This window comes from Typha latifolia, chromosome 8 (genome assembly GCF_019914945.1).
Source record: "Typha latifolia isolate L0001 chromosome 8, TyphaL0001v2, whole genome shotgun sequence".
NCBI classification, from domain to species: Eukaryota; Viridiplantae; Streptophyta; class Magnoliopsida; order Poales; family Typhaceae; genus Typha; species Typha latifolia.
The window spans coordinates 1,452,355-1,467,270 of NC_133093.1; the positions used below are offsets into that span (position 1 = coordinate 1,452,355).

A 14,916-nucleotide genomic window follows, 5' to 3' on the forward strand; every position below is an offset into this window, starting at 1 on the left:
ACTTGATTTAAAAGGATTTTCCCACTCTCAATTGGGTTGGTTGTTAGTTAAGCCATTAATTTCCTTTCTACTAATCTAATGATGTTAGAAGTTATAAGCAGTTTGACTAAATACAATAAGAATCAAATATTGTTTAAGATTATTAAAAAAAAAAAGATTTGAAGAGGTCAAGAGAGAGAAACAACACCCTTTATTTTATCATTGTTATCATTCACATGGGAATATTTATTATCATATTGATGAATTAAATTAATTTTAAATAAAAAATAACTTAACATTTCAAAAACCTTTTTAAGACTAAGATAAAGGTCAAATGAGCCATATTTTAGGTATTTTATCTTTTTAATTTTTAAAATAATAAATATTTTGTATTCTATTAATCGTTGTTAGTATAATGTTAAAATATTTATATGATAAAAGTAAAATATCATACGTTTTTTTATAAAATTTTCAAAAGATAACCATTGCTTGAGCCTAAACTGGATTCATAAACTGATCGAGAACCATAATTGGACAGTGAGGCTCCAAAACCGAACGATGAACCTTGACTCGACTTGAAGCCTGAACTAGAATTCGAACCAAAATCATGTGAGGTCCGCCGCCAAAATTAGATGATGTGCCCAAGCCCGTTCCAGAGCTTGAGCCCTGTGTCGAGCCATAACCATAATAATTTGAGCCTCCACTTGACCTAGTGTAAGATCCCCCGCCGAAACCCGAACCATAGTTCGAATTAGGTGATGCTCCCGAGCTCGAGCCATGCCCCCCATGCCTTGACCAGAAGCAACATCAGAACCTCCTTTAGGACCGGGACCAAGCACCAAAGCCTGATCCCTGGTTTGAGCTCGAGAGTCGAGTCAAAAGCAGAACCAGAACTAGAAGTCTAGAACCATAACCTAGCCCAACACTCGAGCCACCAAGCCCTAGTCCAACCCCTAATCCTACTCCTGTCCCACCACCCAAAGTAAAGCGAAATCACTGCAAGTGCAACAACTAGTGCTCTATAGGATGCCATTGATGTGATTTCCTTCTTTCTCCCATGATGTCAATGACATCGTTAAGTACTAACACGACCATGTGATGCTGACTGAGTAAGTTCACATGATACTGCTGTTAAAAGCTTGCAAAGGCCACGTCCGCATGCTCTCGGATTTGGCCGCACGTATGCAAAGTGATTGGAGATTAACATTTGGTTCCACTTGAACTAGGAGTATCTCACGTTAGATTACCTCCAGATTCGTACTACAGAGTTGGTCGTAGTTCATAACTTTGGTCCGGGCTCTCTTTACATGCAATATCATTCTACTGTAGTTTTCAAACTATTTATTAAAATACCATAGCTGCTGTCGTATAAGCACCACGTCAACAAATGAGAGTCCAAGTAAAGTGGTAAACAGATGACTAGAAAGTCGGTTTTTGCGTCAATGATTTGAATAGTGATACAGCTTAAATCCAAATATATTCAATCATATACATCTGTTTACGAGTTTACTGTGAACAGAGGTCAATTATTGTTTACATGAACTAAGAGCAGATATACAATGCTACATGACTTACGACCTACAAGACCTCTCCAGAATGAGAAAAAAGAAGCAATGCTGCTGAAGAAATCAGAAGATGAACATGATTAAGCATTTGATTCTGCAGCAAGAACATATGGCTTGTCTCTGGTTGTATCTCAACTTTGTGAACAGAGCTCTCCTATTTCGCTAAAAATAAAGTGAATTTACACAAGATCTGCTGCATGAACTGCTTGGACCTGCATTACTAGATTCTGCATCGAAGTTTTCCTCTAAGGCAAGAGATTCTTAGCCTTTAATCCTTTCTTGTTGAACATTTTAGTAAGATTATCATGTAGGTCTGATGTAACTCTTAGTTTATGATCTGGCAGAGAATAATTCTTCTCCAGGGTAGTCTCCAGCTGCTGAATCCAATGTAGATAGCTCATCATCATCAGAAGGCAAAGATGTTTCAGCATTAGTTACTTCATTTGATTCAGAATGAAGTCTACCAATGTTACTTGGTCCAGAAGAAGGCAAATATGTTGCAGGATTTGTTTCACTTTTATGTAAAGCTGAATCCTACCCAAAAGTTACTTGTGTTAGTGAAGTCTTATGTATAGATTGCCATAAAGATGTTTGTCTACAACAGGTAATCAAGGAACAGCTAGGTTCACCTGAAGAGATTGCCATATAGCTTCTATCACCATGAAGTCCTCACAACCTACATCCAATCCTTCATTCCTGCATCAAGAAAGCTTTGAACATTAAAAAAATTCTTCCAAGAAAAATATTCTTTTCATTTTGAAGCATTCAAATAATATTAATCAGTTTAATTGTAAAAGAACCTGGAACATGTGCATTGCATGTGAGTCAAGGGAGGAGTTTTTTCTTCTTCTAAATACATGAAGAGAAATCTTAGTGATTCTTTCTTTACTTTTCATAGGAATAAATTTTGTATATTATTAACCAGCATATTACCTTGGTTTTAATTGTATAACAAAACCTTTGATTCTATTGATATAAAGGCCGTTATGCATGTTCTTGTTGTAAATAACAATTAGAAAGTAAAACGATAATATTAAGCGACAAAAGGCATTATTTTCTTTATATCACTATTAGGAAGTTCTAGGACCTGAAGCTGAAACCATTTGTAACAGAGAAATCATCTCTATTAATAGGCTTTTGCAGTAGTGAGGCTCTTGGACCAAAAACATCTGAACCATCACTGGGACCTACAATCAATTTAAACCAAGAAAACAACTTAAATACACTAAGTTCAGGAAAGTGCAAACTCAATTTACATGGAGAAAAAAGGAAACCATATAAGATATATACCAGCCATATCTGAGAACTGATGATGAACTTCTGCGAGAGTTCTGGTATGATCAACAATTACAACTTCATCAACAGTCTGAGACTCCTTCTGCATCCTTATTTTCGCCTCAATTACTTTCTGCTCCTCCTGTGCAATCACATAACAAGACATTATCAATGAGAAACTGACAAACTGAGCATGAGCTTGTGCAGCTGTTATAGTTCCTTTCGAGAGGGGATGATAAATGCCTGTTCAGTGTTAAAACTGAAACAGTAAAACACCTTTTCTGAGGTGCTGCTATCTCAGGGAGATCTTGGGGAAGATGAAATCCTTATTTGGCAATACAAGGGATCCTAAAAGCACTACGGAGATATGGAGAGAAACCGCTAAGCTGAATCCGGATGGCAGCACTAACTTGTTCTATTTGGTTTGAGCATAGTAATCACATATTTACTCAACACAAAGGAAAGAATTGGGGGTGTTTATTCTTTAGTACAAACTCTTTAATCCTTTGTTGGGCAGGTATCGGAGGTGATGAAGCTCAGAGAAAGGGAAGAATCTTTCTTCAGGGAAGTAGGAAAGGCAGCTCCAAGAAGTAGACGTTGAAAACTTATGATATGTTTTCAGGTTTTGTTTTGTTTCAGATAGATGTTCTTATGTTGATTATGATGGTATGTAAGTGAAATGGTTTGGAGATGGTATATTTGTATTGATATTTTATCCAAAAAAAAAAGAAAAGAAATCCCCTCTAGACAATTAATTAATCTTACTACATAGTTAAATAACAGAACTCTGAAAAAAAATTCTTACTGCTAGCTCGAATTCCTTCTCCTTCGCAGTCCTGGAGCCATAGTACTCAACTGCATATGAGCAAGTTTTGCAGAATGGGCATCTTTACTTGTTAAGTATTTCAATCAATTCAAGTTTCCGAAAAAGTTGAGCCAGAAAAGGCATTCAATTCACATTTTCGTTATGACAAAGAACAATTGCATGGGAGGATTAGAGGATACTGCACAGATTGGGATGTCTCCGAAGGCATCATCTGCAAGAAGCACTCTACAAACACAGGAAAGAAAAAAATTCAATTACCGAAAGATGAATCAGAAAGAAGAAAGTAGATCCCAACAAGCAAAATACCAGTGCAAATCCGTTTACCGCAGCACTTGGATCGATTCAGACTTGGATAGAACTACCAAAATTCCCCCCGAGAAAAAAACTACTATTAATCATACCAAGATATGGAAAGGAGCAAACACAGATTAAAATATAAAGATTGGATTTTTATGACAGGGGACAATACAAAGAAGCAGATGGGGCACTCCTCGAGGTCACAGGGATCGAATTGGGCATCGTCAATGGCGTCAAAGCATGGCGCGAGCTTGTGTGAGCGAATGAGGCGGCGAAGCTTCTGGTAGTCCACGTCGGACGTCTGCCGGAGGAGTCGGCGCGGTCGCGTGAGCCGATCCTCCACCGACCGCCGCCGTCCGACGCACATCCTATTGCCCATTCCCAATTCCCAACTCCCCGTGTCCAGGATTAAGGTAGGGTTATACGATTTGGAAGAGGAGAAGAGAGAAGAGAGAAAAGAGAAAGAGTTGGTCGCTTTTTAATTTGAGGAGGGAAAGGAAAAGTGAGGAGAAAGGAGGAAGGAGAAGTAGCAAGCAAACGGAAAAGGAGGGTGTGACGAAAATACCCTCAAAGTTCTTTAGAATAATCTAAGCAGTGGCAACGGCTGACCCGGTAACCCGATTAGCTGAACCCGGATCCTTTCCTTATCGGGTTTGGGTACAAAGGTTGCATAATATATCAGGGTTTCTTACATAATTGCTACTAAAAACTCTTAAAATATTATAATTATCTCTACATTTTTATTAAATTTTATAATTATCACTAAACTCTTTTAATTCTAAACTTTACAATTATAGTTAGGTTTCCGATAGAGTATTTATAAAAATATTTCTAACAAGTAGTTGCTACGACGAACAAAAATATATAAATGATTAGAATATTTTTTTCTTGAATTTTAAAGCATAAAATATATAATTTTCGACATAGCCCTCTAATTTTTTTTATCCGCATAAATCCCTGAATTAATAAAATACATAACTAAATGGACTCCCTAAATAAAGAACTTTTTTAGTTCAGGTGAATTAAAAAAAATGTTAAGATGGGATATTTAACTCTTATTTTAAGCAATAATATGAGGCAAAATTAGTTTTTTTTTATATATATAAATCATGACTAATTAAATTTAACTAAAGGGATGGCAATTTTGAAAATTTTCAAAAATTTTAATTATAAATTGTGATATCCCGAAGTATTATTATCATGATATTTTGAAAGTTTTAGGTGTAATTATGTTAAAATCCAAAATATATTAAGGTTTAACTATATATTTTTCCCATATTTTTACATTTCAAGCATCAATTTTATTCTCAGAAAATACGAGGCAAACGCAAGGTATCAGAAAAATAATAATAAATAAAATTAAATAAAAAACATCGTATCTTTTGATTTTATTATCACTCATACCATACTGTACAGATATTTATTATTTAACTCCTATAATTTCTTTTTAATGCCTCAAAAAGTATCGTGTTTAATTTTAGCCAGCAATTAAACAAATAAAATATAATTTTTCTGAAATACTCCTCATTTGGGTTTAAAATCTAGATCTCCATTTAATTTAATCTTTAACCTAAAAAAACTTATTCAAGGGTGTTGCAATCATTTTGCATCTATAATTATCTTAATCTACTTATATAGTAACTTATGGTTAACAAAACTAATGATCGAGTATTTTTTAGATATTTTAGGCAAAAACATAAGTATTAAATGATAAATATATATACGGTAGGATGTAAACAATTATAAAAGCAAAAGGTATAGTGCTGTTGAAAAATTTCCTAAGAAAAATTATTCTATTAGAATCAAATTAGGTTCTTCTAAAATTATCCTATTAAAGGAGAGGGTATTTAAAAAAAAAATCATATTTTATTTTAACATATTATATTTGTATCATTAGCACCCAATTATATGGATATCTATCGACCATACTAATTATTTAAAAAAAAATATTAAATGTATTTTATATTTTATTTTTTTTATTATTCACATTATGCCATATGCATATAGATGAGTCGAAGACTCTATAAATACAACATTATTTTATTGAATAAGTTTTTCTAGGTTAAGGTAAAATTTAATAGAGATTTCTATTTTAAAGTCAAATGAGGGGTATGTTAGGTATTTTCTAGTTTTGAAGAATAATTGATTATTTTTTATTCTGTTAGCTGTTGTTAGGATAAAATTAACTAATTAAAATTTTGATAGTGTGTGAATTATAATAAAAATAAAAGCTAGGATTTTTTTGATAAAGTATTATTCTTTACTTTTATTATCAAAAAAACGTTATTAGTACTCATGTAAATTATATATTATGACTGCAATATCGTGATATAAGTTAATTTTTCTCACTCACCCGTGACAAAGTGCTACTAGATAGACAACCTTGTTAAGAATTTTTTTTAATAGGTTTTTTATATTTTGACTTTTAAAAGAAAGATATAAGTCAAATGACGAATATTCATATGATAGGAATTTTCTGATAATAAAAGAAAACATAGGGTGTGAAATGTAAATGTTTCTTTCATTTTTGCAATAAATTATATCCGATTTCCAACCAAGATATTATCGGATCGGATGCGGATCTATATCAAACCCGGATCCAGAACCAGTTGCCATTACCTCGCTATCGTCGTCCTCCCGTAACCTGGGGAACTTATTAATGCTTCCAAAAACTTCCAGCTTGGTCGTAACGGCTCCTCTCTCTCTCTCTCTCTCTCTCTCTCTCCCTTTGTTCATATCTATATCCATATACAAATCCCTTCTCTCTCTTCGATCCATTTGGATCGCATCATTCCTCGTCTTCTTCGCATTTCTCCACGCGCATATCTTTGATTGCGCTGGATTTGTCCCTTTCCCGAGGTACGTAAAACCCTAACTTTATCTCTTTCAAGCCCTAGTTTGATCCATCTATCAACGAGTTTATGGTTTCTCTAACTAGTTTCGGTATTTTGAGGTAGATTTTGTTTTTTTAATGCATCGTAGTGATTCTGTGGCATATCATCTCCTTTTTTTTATGCCTCCAATTTTTATTTTACCCATCATCAAAATGAAAAGAACCGAATCAAAATGGAACAGCGAGTAGAAGAAATTTAGGTTCATATTGTGATGTATCAATTGATAGAAGAGAGCTTTGAAAGGGTTGCTGTTTTCTAGCTTTCTTCTGGAAAACGAATAATTGTCCTCCAAATTAATTTCTCATGTATCGTCCTTCGTGTTCTATATACGAATTTGTTTCCAGGAGCAAAGAACCAACTGTTAATAGGATCAGTAAAGATGATAAAAGAAAACAGAAAAATGCCTTATCTGTGCTTACGGTTATGAGAAGCACAACTCATGTCATATTTTTAACTGGTTAACTAGTAAACAGCTTAGTGGCACATTTGTTTCATATCTTGCATCAGAAATAAATTACATCTTGCTCTTCAATCCAATAGCTTTCAAAATTCACTTAACTGAGCAATTATTGTACATTCGACTCATTGATGACTGTCTTATTTAACCTTTCTGCCTTCAGACAGCCATACTTGGATATACGGGTGCCTTACTGAGTAATTGTCGATTTGGAGTTATTTATGTAAAAATTCTTCCAGAGAATTTCAAGGTAACATGGCTGTGGGTGGTAGTACTCAGCAGAGCATCAGGAAAGCTCTTGGAGCTTTAAAAGATTCCACTACAGTTGGATTAGCAAAAGTGAACAGTTATTACAAGGTTCCTTCATCTTATGGTCATTCTTTGCCTTTTCTCGATTTTTGTGAAGTCTGATGGTGATCCACTTGAAGAAGCAATTTTGAACTTTTTTTTCTCTTAGGAACTGGATGTCGCTATTGTCAAGGCTACTAATCATGTAGAGCAATTGTCTAAGGAGAAGCACATATGCAGTCAGTACCAACTCTTTTCCTGCCTATTACTGGGAATTCTTTTTCCTGCTGTAACTAATCATCTTTTGGGCTCAGAAATTCGAAAATGTGCTACAGAAACCACAGCTTTGATCAGATTGATTCTGACTAGAGACATGATATATTTAAGTCTTGATCTAGTAAACTTTACCGGACTTCAGATTTCAATCAAATTTTGATGAGAATCTAACTTCTTGTCAGTCTTGATCAAGAGATTCAATACGTAAAATTTAATCACTTCAGGTTGAAAGAGGGATTAATTCAAATATGATCTTGAAACCAGTTTAAACTTAATTCAGTCATCCTAATACGATAAAAGCACAAGGTGGCAGTACTTGCAAGGCAGAAAACTCTATTGAAATAGCAAAATTCAAAAAGGACAATAGTACCCCTCTAAAGGGATGTTGGAGTAGGGGCTATTAAGAAATAAAGTCAAGATTTATTTGTTATTAATTTTAAATGGCCTGTTTTTTCTGTCAAATTTTTTTTTTTGTTCTGTAATTTCCCACTAAAGATACAAAGTTTCTTATTATGCAATATTTAGATGCAAGCGTATAGCTAGAGCAGTATGGGTCAAGAAGTTGGAAGTCCCTTCGCTATCCTTTCTTGGATTGTGGTAGTTATATTATTGTGTAAATAATGTATAGAAGCTACATAAATGTAATAGAATGAAATTGATAATTTACTCATAGAAGATACAAATACAAGATACTATTGTTGAAACTCTTTTTCTAAGGTAAATATGAAATATTTGAGAGAATCTCTGAACTAAGAATCACAATTACGTATGTATAAGTTCGAATGTCACATATTATATGCATATATAAATGTTGCTTGTTTGTTTGTTTGCACATATGTATGCTTGTATTTAGGAATACATCAGAGCTTTACCATATATCAATTTGTCATAGGATCTTGAGGATGCTAAACCATATCAGGCATATTTAGTAATTGATGCCACTTTTGAGTTTTGAGATCCATATCCGTGTTTATAGGATCTTGGACTGGATAACCAATAGGTACCAAATCCTATTGCAGCCATTATAAAAATTAAAAAGCATTTTAATGCTGAACTTTTGTATGTTAGAAGTAATGCTTCTATTTAAGGAAATTAGTTTGATTTTCTTGCAATGTTTATGACATTTTTTCTTTCTTTTTAACAGCTATTTTTGATGCTGTCTCAGCATCAAGACCTCGTGCTGATGTTACATACTGCACTAATGCTCTTGCTAAACGGCTCACCAGGACGCACAATTGGGCTGTATGTCTGCTAAGTAGTTTTTCTTCTTTCTCTATGCAAAGTTGCAAACTAGCTTTTTGTTAAAAAGAGTTTAGTTTATGGAACATCTGTGCATAAAACTTTAGCTCCTTGCCATCTCTAATGTTACTCAGATCTTCACTTTAAGACATTCTGTTAGCCCATTACCAGGACAGAATTCAAATTCTTGTTTTATTGGTTGAAGATCACATCTACCAGGTGTGTAAAAACTGACCAATTGGTTGAAGTTATGTTCAAAATGGCAGTCTGAAATCTGGAATGGAATCTAGTCTCACAATATCATATACTTACTTGGGTCATGTTAAAGATTAAACTGTGATAATTGGCAAATGCACAGTGCACATTTCATAATTTAGCATTATGGTATATTGTGGGTTTTTTCTCTGTATATCGGTTTATCTAGAGTGATGAGTTCAACTAGATACCATACAAATTAAGTGCATGATGTTCAAATATTTCTGTGATGTTTTTTTATGTTAACTTGCCTACATTTGAGTTATATTTATTTCAATAGTTGTCGCTTTCTGGCTTGAACATTAATGCCAGGACTGGAGAGTAGCTTGCTTGAAAGTTGTGTTGCTGTGTGTAAACCCCCTTGTCCAAATGCAAGCATCAAGAAATCTCTCTATGATTATACCATAGACGCAGATATAGTAACTAAGTTTATGCTTTGATATCGTCAAGTATTGAAAAGTTGATTGCTTATGAGAAATCTTGAGCAATGTTCTGATGTACGTGGTGCCATGTTAGTTTTTTTTCCTACTTTATTTGCAATCAGCTGACTGTCCCATACTTCATTAGGTAGCCTTGAAAACCTTGATCGTAATACATCGGGGTCTGAGAGAAGTTGACCCTACATTCCATGAAGAGATCATCAATTATAGCCGGACCAGAGGCAGTATGCTGAATTTATCACATTTCAAGGATGATTCTAGTCCATCTGGTACTAGCTTCTTCAATTTATAAATATAGTCCTTAACTCCTCTGTAAAACTGATCATGTACCTTTTTCCTATTTGACTCAAAAGCTGACTTAGCATTGTTTTCATAATTGCATGTGTTACTTAACTGAGGTTCTTTTTGACAAGGTGGACGTGCAATGCAAGTTCGATATCTTAGTAGTCACAAAAGAACACTACTGTTTGTGGGAGAAAAAAATTTCTAATGCCTTTCTATTGCTTGTTTTTTTTTATCTCCAGCCTGGGATTATTCTGCTTGGGTTCGAACATATGCTCTGTTTCTAGAGGAGCGGTTAGAATGCTTTCGAATACTGAAGTATGATATCATGAAAGAACAATCAGTAAGCATTTCAGTTTCATACTATATTTCTCATTTCAAGTTTCCTCTTATTTCTTGTTGTACTTCTTTGTGCTTTTTGACTATTTAGATCTTAATTTCATGCATTTATCTTTGAGTTGAACAATACTCATGACTGTCGTCAGTCAACATGATATTCAAAAATAGTTTTTTAATCAACTTTTTGTTGCTGATATCGATCATGATTTCAATTGATTTTAGTTCGTGTTTCATTTATAGAGAATAGCGGAAGTTGACACAGTTGACTTGCTTGAGCAGTTACCTGCTTTGCAGCAGCTGCTTTTCCGCCTGCTCGGTTGCCAGGTAATGAAATGGAATACGTTTCACAGTTCTTTTCCTATACTTTATCCTCATTCTTTTCTTCTCCCTCTTTTTCCTTCTTTCTTCTGTTTAGTGCAATATTGTGAAATACTTCTTGTAGAAAAATATTCTCATTTCCTGTTTCTGCAGCCAGAAGGGGCAACCATGTATAATAACATTATCAGACATGCACTTTCAATTGTAAGTGGTGTATGGAAGCATAAAAGTTCGTACATTAGTTAGTTGCACTTAGCCAGATAGTGATTATGACATTATCTGTGACATGACTTCTTTCTCAGGTAGCTTCTGAAAGTATTAAGATCTACAGTGCAATTAATGCTGGTATTCTTAATTTAGTTGAGAAGGCAAGTGTCATGCTTTTTAAGTAGATTTGCTCTTTCTGAATGTACAAATTACAAAGTAATTAGTTTTACTCCTTCGATATAGTTCTTTGAGATGCAGCGCCATGATGCACTTAGGGCATTGGAGATTTACCGCAAGGCAGGGCATCAGGTAATGTCAACATTTCCCTCATATGTGCCGCTTATGTTATTTACTTTTTTTCCATATTTTCCTGATGATTATTACATAGTTCCTGAGGAAAAGAAAAATCTAAACTTGGTTGTCTTGTAGGCAGAGAGACTATCTGACTTCTATGAGATCTGCAAGGGCCTCAATCTTGGGCGAATGGAAAACATTGTTAAAATTGAACAGGTTTATATTATTCTCTCTCTTTTTTTCTGATTCTTCTTCCTTTTAAATATAATGTCAAAATCTAAGTACTTCCCAGATCTATGCTCTTTTCTTATCGGTCCACTTCTTTTTGTATTGGTTGATTTATCTGCAGCCACCTGCATCATTCGTTGCAGCAATGGAAGAGTATGTGAAGGATGCTCCACGTGCTTTATCCTCCAACCAGATTGTGGTACACATGCCAAGCACTCAGTGAAGTAAATTGTTATGGTTTTTTTATCATAAGAAAGTAAGCTTGTAGACTTGTCAACTGATCGTTATAATGATCACTACTTTTTATATGCATTCTCTTGCTAGATTAAAGTACCTTCTTTTGTTTGTATATGATCTCTTAAATAGGTTGGTACTACCTTTTGAGTTAAGAAATATAAATTACTTTCTCGTGTTTCCTGCAGAACTTGATGTTTAGTAACATAGGATAACATAGAGACTGTCCTTTTCTGCTACTCTTGTTAGTGTATCTTTTAGTTCAGCATCAAGCTATCTACACCTTCTCTTTAGTTTATTCTTTTCACTTCTGTTGCATTGTTTTTAGACCACGGGCATCCTTTCTCTTCTTCTATAAACAGGGCATGCCTGTTTGCCTGAGGATTCAATATATCATTGCAGGTGGAAAGTGACAGACATATAGCCCCCAGAGCCATTTTAGCCATTGAAAATCAGAAGGTGAATGATGATCCTGAAAACATAGAAGCAGCTCTGGCACCACAGCCAACATCTCCTGTACTACTTGTATTGGAGACCTCTGAAGCTTCAGTTCAACATTTAGCTCAAACTCCAGTTACTGATCTTTTGGTAGGAGTTAAAATGCTCAAGGTTTTAAGATTTTTCTTAAAAGGTTCTAGATGCCCGCTTTTGTCTGCTTTGCTTATCCACATTCTGCATACAGCGCTTGGATTTCGATCAGAGTGCTACTGAGATGGAAGAGAAAAATGCCCTAGCACTTGATATCATTGCTGATGGTGAACTTCATTGACCTTAGCAATTAAACTACCAGAAAAACGATTTCCTTCTCACTAGTTTCTCTTCTGTTTATACAGATAATCTTGTAAATGGTACACAAATGCCTAATTTAACAACTGGGAGTACAGGGTGGGAGCTAGAACTTGTTGGTGCATCAAGTTCCAATCAAAGTGCCCTTGCTGAGAGCAAACTGGTAGAGATGATTTGCTGCTGATATTCTTTTATTCTTTTCACTTTTTCTCTTTTAAGTTTTAGGCACACATGTTGCATACATCATCAATTGCTGCAAGATTAGCTGTATAAGTGTCAAAATGTTCCTAAAATGGGTCCCGCAACTTTTTGAGTTTTCTATTTCAAGTATCAGGTTTTCTTTATCAACAAGTATCAGGTAAGTTTTGGCATTCTGCTGATATAATCTAACATCTTGTACACAATACCACATCATTGCTTGCAGGCTGGTGGACTGGACAAATTGACATTAGACAGTCTGTATGATGATGCAATGGCAAGAAGATCAAATCCTAATAGGGGTTATCACATGGGTCAGGTGGCACCAAATCCCTTTGAGGTGGTTCAATATTCTCAAGACCCGTTTTCTGCCTCCAACAGTATAGCTCCAACTAGCAGTGTGCAGATGGCTGCGACGATGCAGCAGCAAGCACTAATGATGCAACAGCAACAGCAACAGCAAGCTATGGGTCAGGGAAGCACCAATCCCTTTGGAAATCCATATAACCCATACACTGGATACACCTAAGGTTTCATTTAACTAGATATTCTGCTCAGTGACGATGGCTGCGTCATGCATCCTGAAGGAATGGAAATATAAGACATGTAAATAGGCAGTTACTCCCTTTTCCTTCCACATTCTTCTATTTGTGCATCATCTCAAGTTTGGCAAGCCACTAGGTGATAGTTAAATCCAGTCTTGCAGTATTAAATCTGTCCGGAGCTGTAGGTTGATGTTGCTTATTCTCTTATCAGAAAAATATGGATGCAAATATGATGCTGCTCAAGTTTTAGACTTGATTAGATATGTTTAGTCAGATGGATAACATACAACACTAATTGTTAGCAATAATGATTGGTTAACTCTTTCTTTTTTCTCTAAATGTTACAGCAGAAAAGTGGGCTAATTATTCATTATTATTATTTTTTTATCAAAAGAGCTCGCATTTATTGAGTATTTTCTCTTTGACATCTGTTCTGTCGATCACCAACTGTAAAGTGTTAGCTTACTCTTTTTATTTACTTGAATTAGCATTGTGGTTATCTGGTTCCATGAATACTTGTAGAGTCTAGTTCCTTATGGAGTGCTTTCTGGATCCTTGTATCCACTTAGTTTTCCTATAAATCCTATATATGTGGGTATGGTTGCCTGTTACTATTAGAGTTCTATGATCATAATTTCATAAAGGAAAGGTAACGAAAAAATTATTTTTGATCTCTTTACCCATTATATTTCAGTGTTTGAGAATTGGTAAACTCCAAGCCAGCTCAAGCTCACTCGTTTGCAGAAAACTTTGAAAATTATATAAGTCAGCAAGATTTGCAGCAAAGTTGTAGATCATCTGGACTCAAAGTCTTAGAAAATATGTAGGAATTTCTGTCTTTTATTTCGATTATACTTTGTTGAAAGGAAAATGCCTATACTACCACTTGGCAACTTGAGGAATATGTAACATTTTAAACTCTCTTTCAACCTTATTAGAAGCATGATTGAGTTTTCATACTATTTGGAGGAATAGGTAAAGAAATAATTTACTCTCTGATGTTCTCCAATTGTAGCATATGTATAGAAAAATGCAAATAAGAGGAAATCACTTTGTGAAAAAAATAATAATAATTCTTTAACCCTTAAACAAAACTATCATAGGCTCGTAGCTCACAATCTAAGCCAGTCTAACTACTGGAAATCATGTTTATAAAGAATTGACTGATCCATCTAAGCTTTTGGCATGTAATCCTAATACAATGTAATTTTGTAAAATAAGGTACAATTCTTATAAAATAGTATTTTAGGCCATTCACTATAGCACAATAGTCAGGTCTTTTGTTATGGATTTGAATCCCCATGTAGCCTATATGTATATACATGATTAGTCTACTGAGTTCTTATCAAACAAGAAAAAAAAAAAGAAATTGGTATTTACAAAGCAAAGATTTTTGGACTCCTATAATTATTATTTTGAAAATATTATTCTGTACTAAATAATATGTTTTTGCTCCGTATAAATATCATTTCGCAAAAAATAAAAAAAATAAAAAAAATAAAAAAAAATCCTTTTAATCTTATCCAGCCTTTTGAAACGGCTCGGATATCTTGGAAAATATCCACCCACGTATAAGAATAGGTTTTAACGTATGCCGCCTTTTCCTCCTATGTGGCGCGCTCTTTTCTCCTTATAAATCTCCCACCCCGATATATTCTCGGACTCTCCTCTCTCCCTCCCTCCCTCTTCTCGAA

At 34.6% G+C, this 14,916-nt stretch overlaps 2 protein-coding genes across 6 annotated transcripts; one reads left to right on the top strand and one right to left on the bottom strand.

Moving 5' to 3' along the window:
- Window positions 1–1,425: 1,425 nt before the first annotated feature.
- On the bottom strand, window positions 1,426–4,390 carry LOC140794020 (E3 ubiquitin-protein ligase GW2-like). 3 transcript variants are annotated; one of them, XM_073145828.1, is made up of 8 exons: window positions 4,115–4,390; window positions 3,952–4,003; window positions 3,825–3,870; window positions 3,625–3,706; window positions 2,835–2,961; window positions 2,632–2,731; window positions 2,174–2,240; window positions 1,426–2,078 (listed from the first exon to the last, which is right to left on the bottom strand). In XM_073145828.1, exons 1-8 carry the CDS (start codon window positions 4,319–4,321, stop codon window positions 1,875–1,877), a joined length of 885 nt encoding a protein of 294 aa, XP_073001929.1. In that variant the 5' UTR covers window positions 4,322–4,390; the 3' UTR covers window positions 1,426–1,874. The 3 variants fall into 3 exon arrangements, with proteins under 3 accessions (XP_073001929.1, XP_073001930.1, XP_073001931.1); XM_073145829.1 differs by having other exon boundaries at window positions 3,970–4,003; window positions 4,115–4,371; XM_073145830.1 differs by having other exon boundaries at window positions 1,844–2,071; window positions 4,115–4,371.
- A 2,197-nt stretch (window positions 4,391–6,587) lies between these two features.
- LOC140794462 (putative clathrin assembly protein At5g35200) lies at window positions 6,588–13,615 on the top strand. 3 transcript variants are annotated; one of them, XM_073146498.1, is made up of 16 exons: window positions 6,588–6,801; window positions 7,457–7,650; window positions 7,751–7,820; window positions 9,002–9,099; window positions 9,919–10,060; window positions 10,316–10,416; window positions 10,653–10,736; window positions 10,884–10,934; window positions 11,033–11,098; window positions 11,181–11,246; window positions 11,367–11,447; window positions 11,581–11,658; window positions 12,096–12,281; window positions 12,376–12,448; window positions 12,527–12,642; window positions 12,904–13,615. In XM_073146498.1, exons 2-16 carry the CDS (start codon window positions 7,549–7,551, stop codon window positions 13,204–13,206), a joined length of 1,617 nt encoding a protein of 538 aa, XP_073002599.1. In that variant the 5' UTR covers window positions 6,588–6,801; window positions 7,457–7,548; the 3' UTR covers window positions 13,207–13,615. The 3 variants fall into 3 exon arrangements, with proteins under 3 accessions (XP_073002599.1, XP_073002600.1, XP_073002601.1); XM_073146499.1 differs by having other exon boundaries at window positions 6,600–6,801; window positions 7,461–7,650; XM_073146500.1 differs by lacking the exon at window positions 6,588–6,801 and having other exon boundaries at window positions 7,549–7,666.
- The last annotated feature ends 1,301 nt before the right edge of the window (window positions 13,616–14,916 follow it).

Coding starts and splice junctions, on each gene's coding strand:
- LOC140794020 (XM_073145828.1), bottom strand. CDS start 4,321: ATGGGCAATAGGATGTGCGTCGGACGGCGGCGGTCGGTGGAGGATCGG. Junction 2,962..3,624: donor AGAAGGAATTCGAGCTAGCA/GTAAGAATTTTT, acceptor GTGATTGCACAG/GAGGAGCAGAAAGTAATTGA. Junction 2,241..2,631: donor ACAAATGGTTTCAGCTTCAG/GTCCTAGAACTT, acceptor TTCTTGATGCAG/GAATGAAGGATTGGATGTAG.
- LOC140794462 (XM_073146498.1), top strand. CDS start 7,549: ATGGCTGTGGGTGGTAGTACTCAGCAGAGCATCAGGAAAGCTCTTGGA. Junction 9,100..9,918: donor CCAGGACGCACAATTGGGCT/GTATGTCTGCTA, acceptor ATACTTCATTAG/GTAGCCTTGAAAACCTTGAT. Junction 12,449..12,526: donor ACTTGATATCATTGCTGATG/GTGAACTTCATT, acceptor CTGTTTATACAG/ATAATCTTGTAAATGGTACA.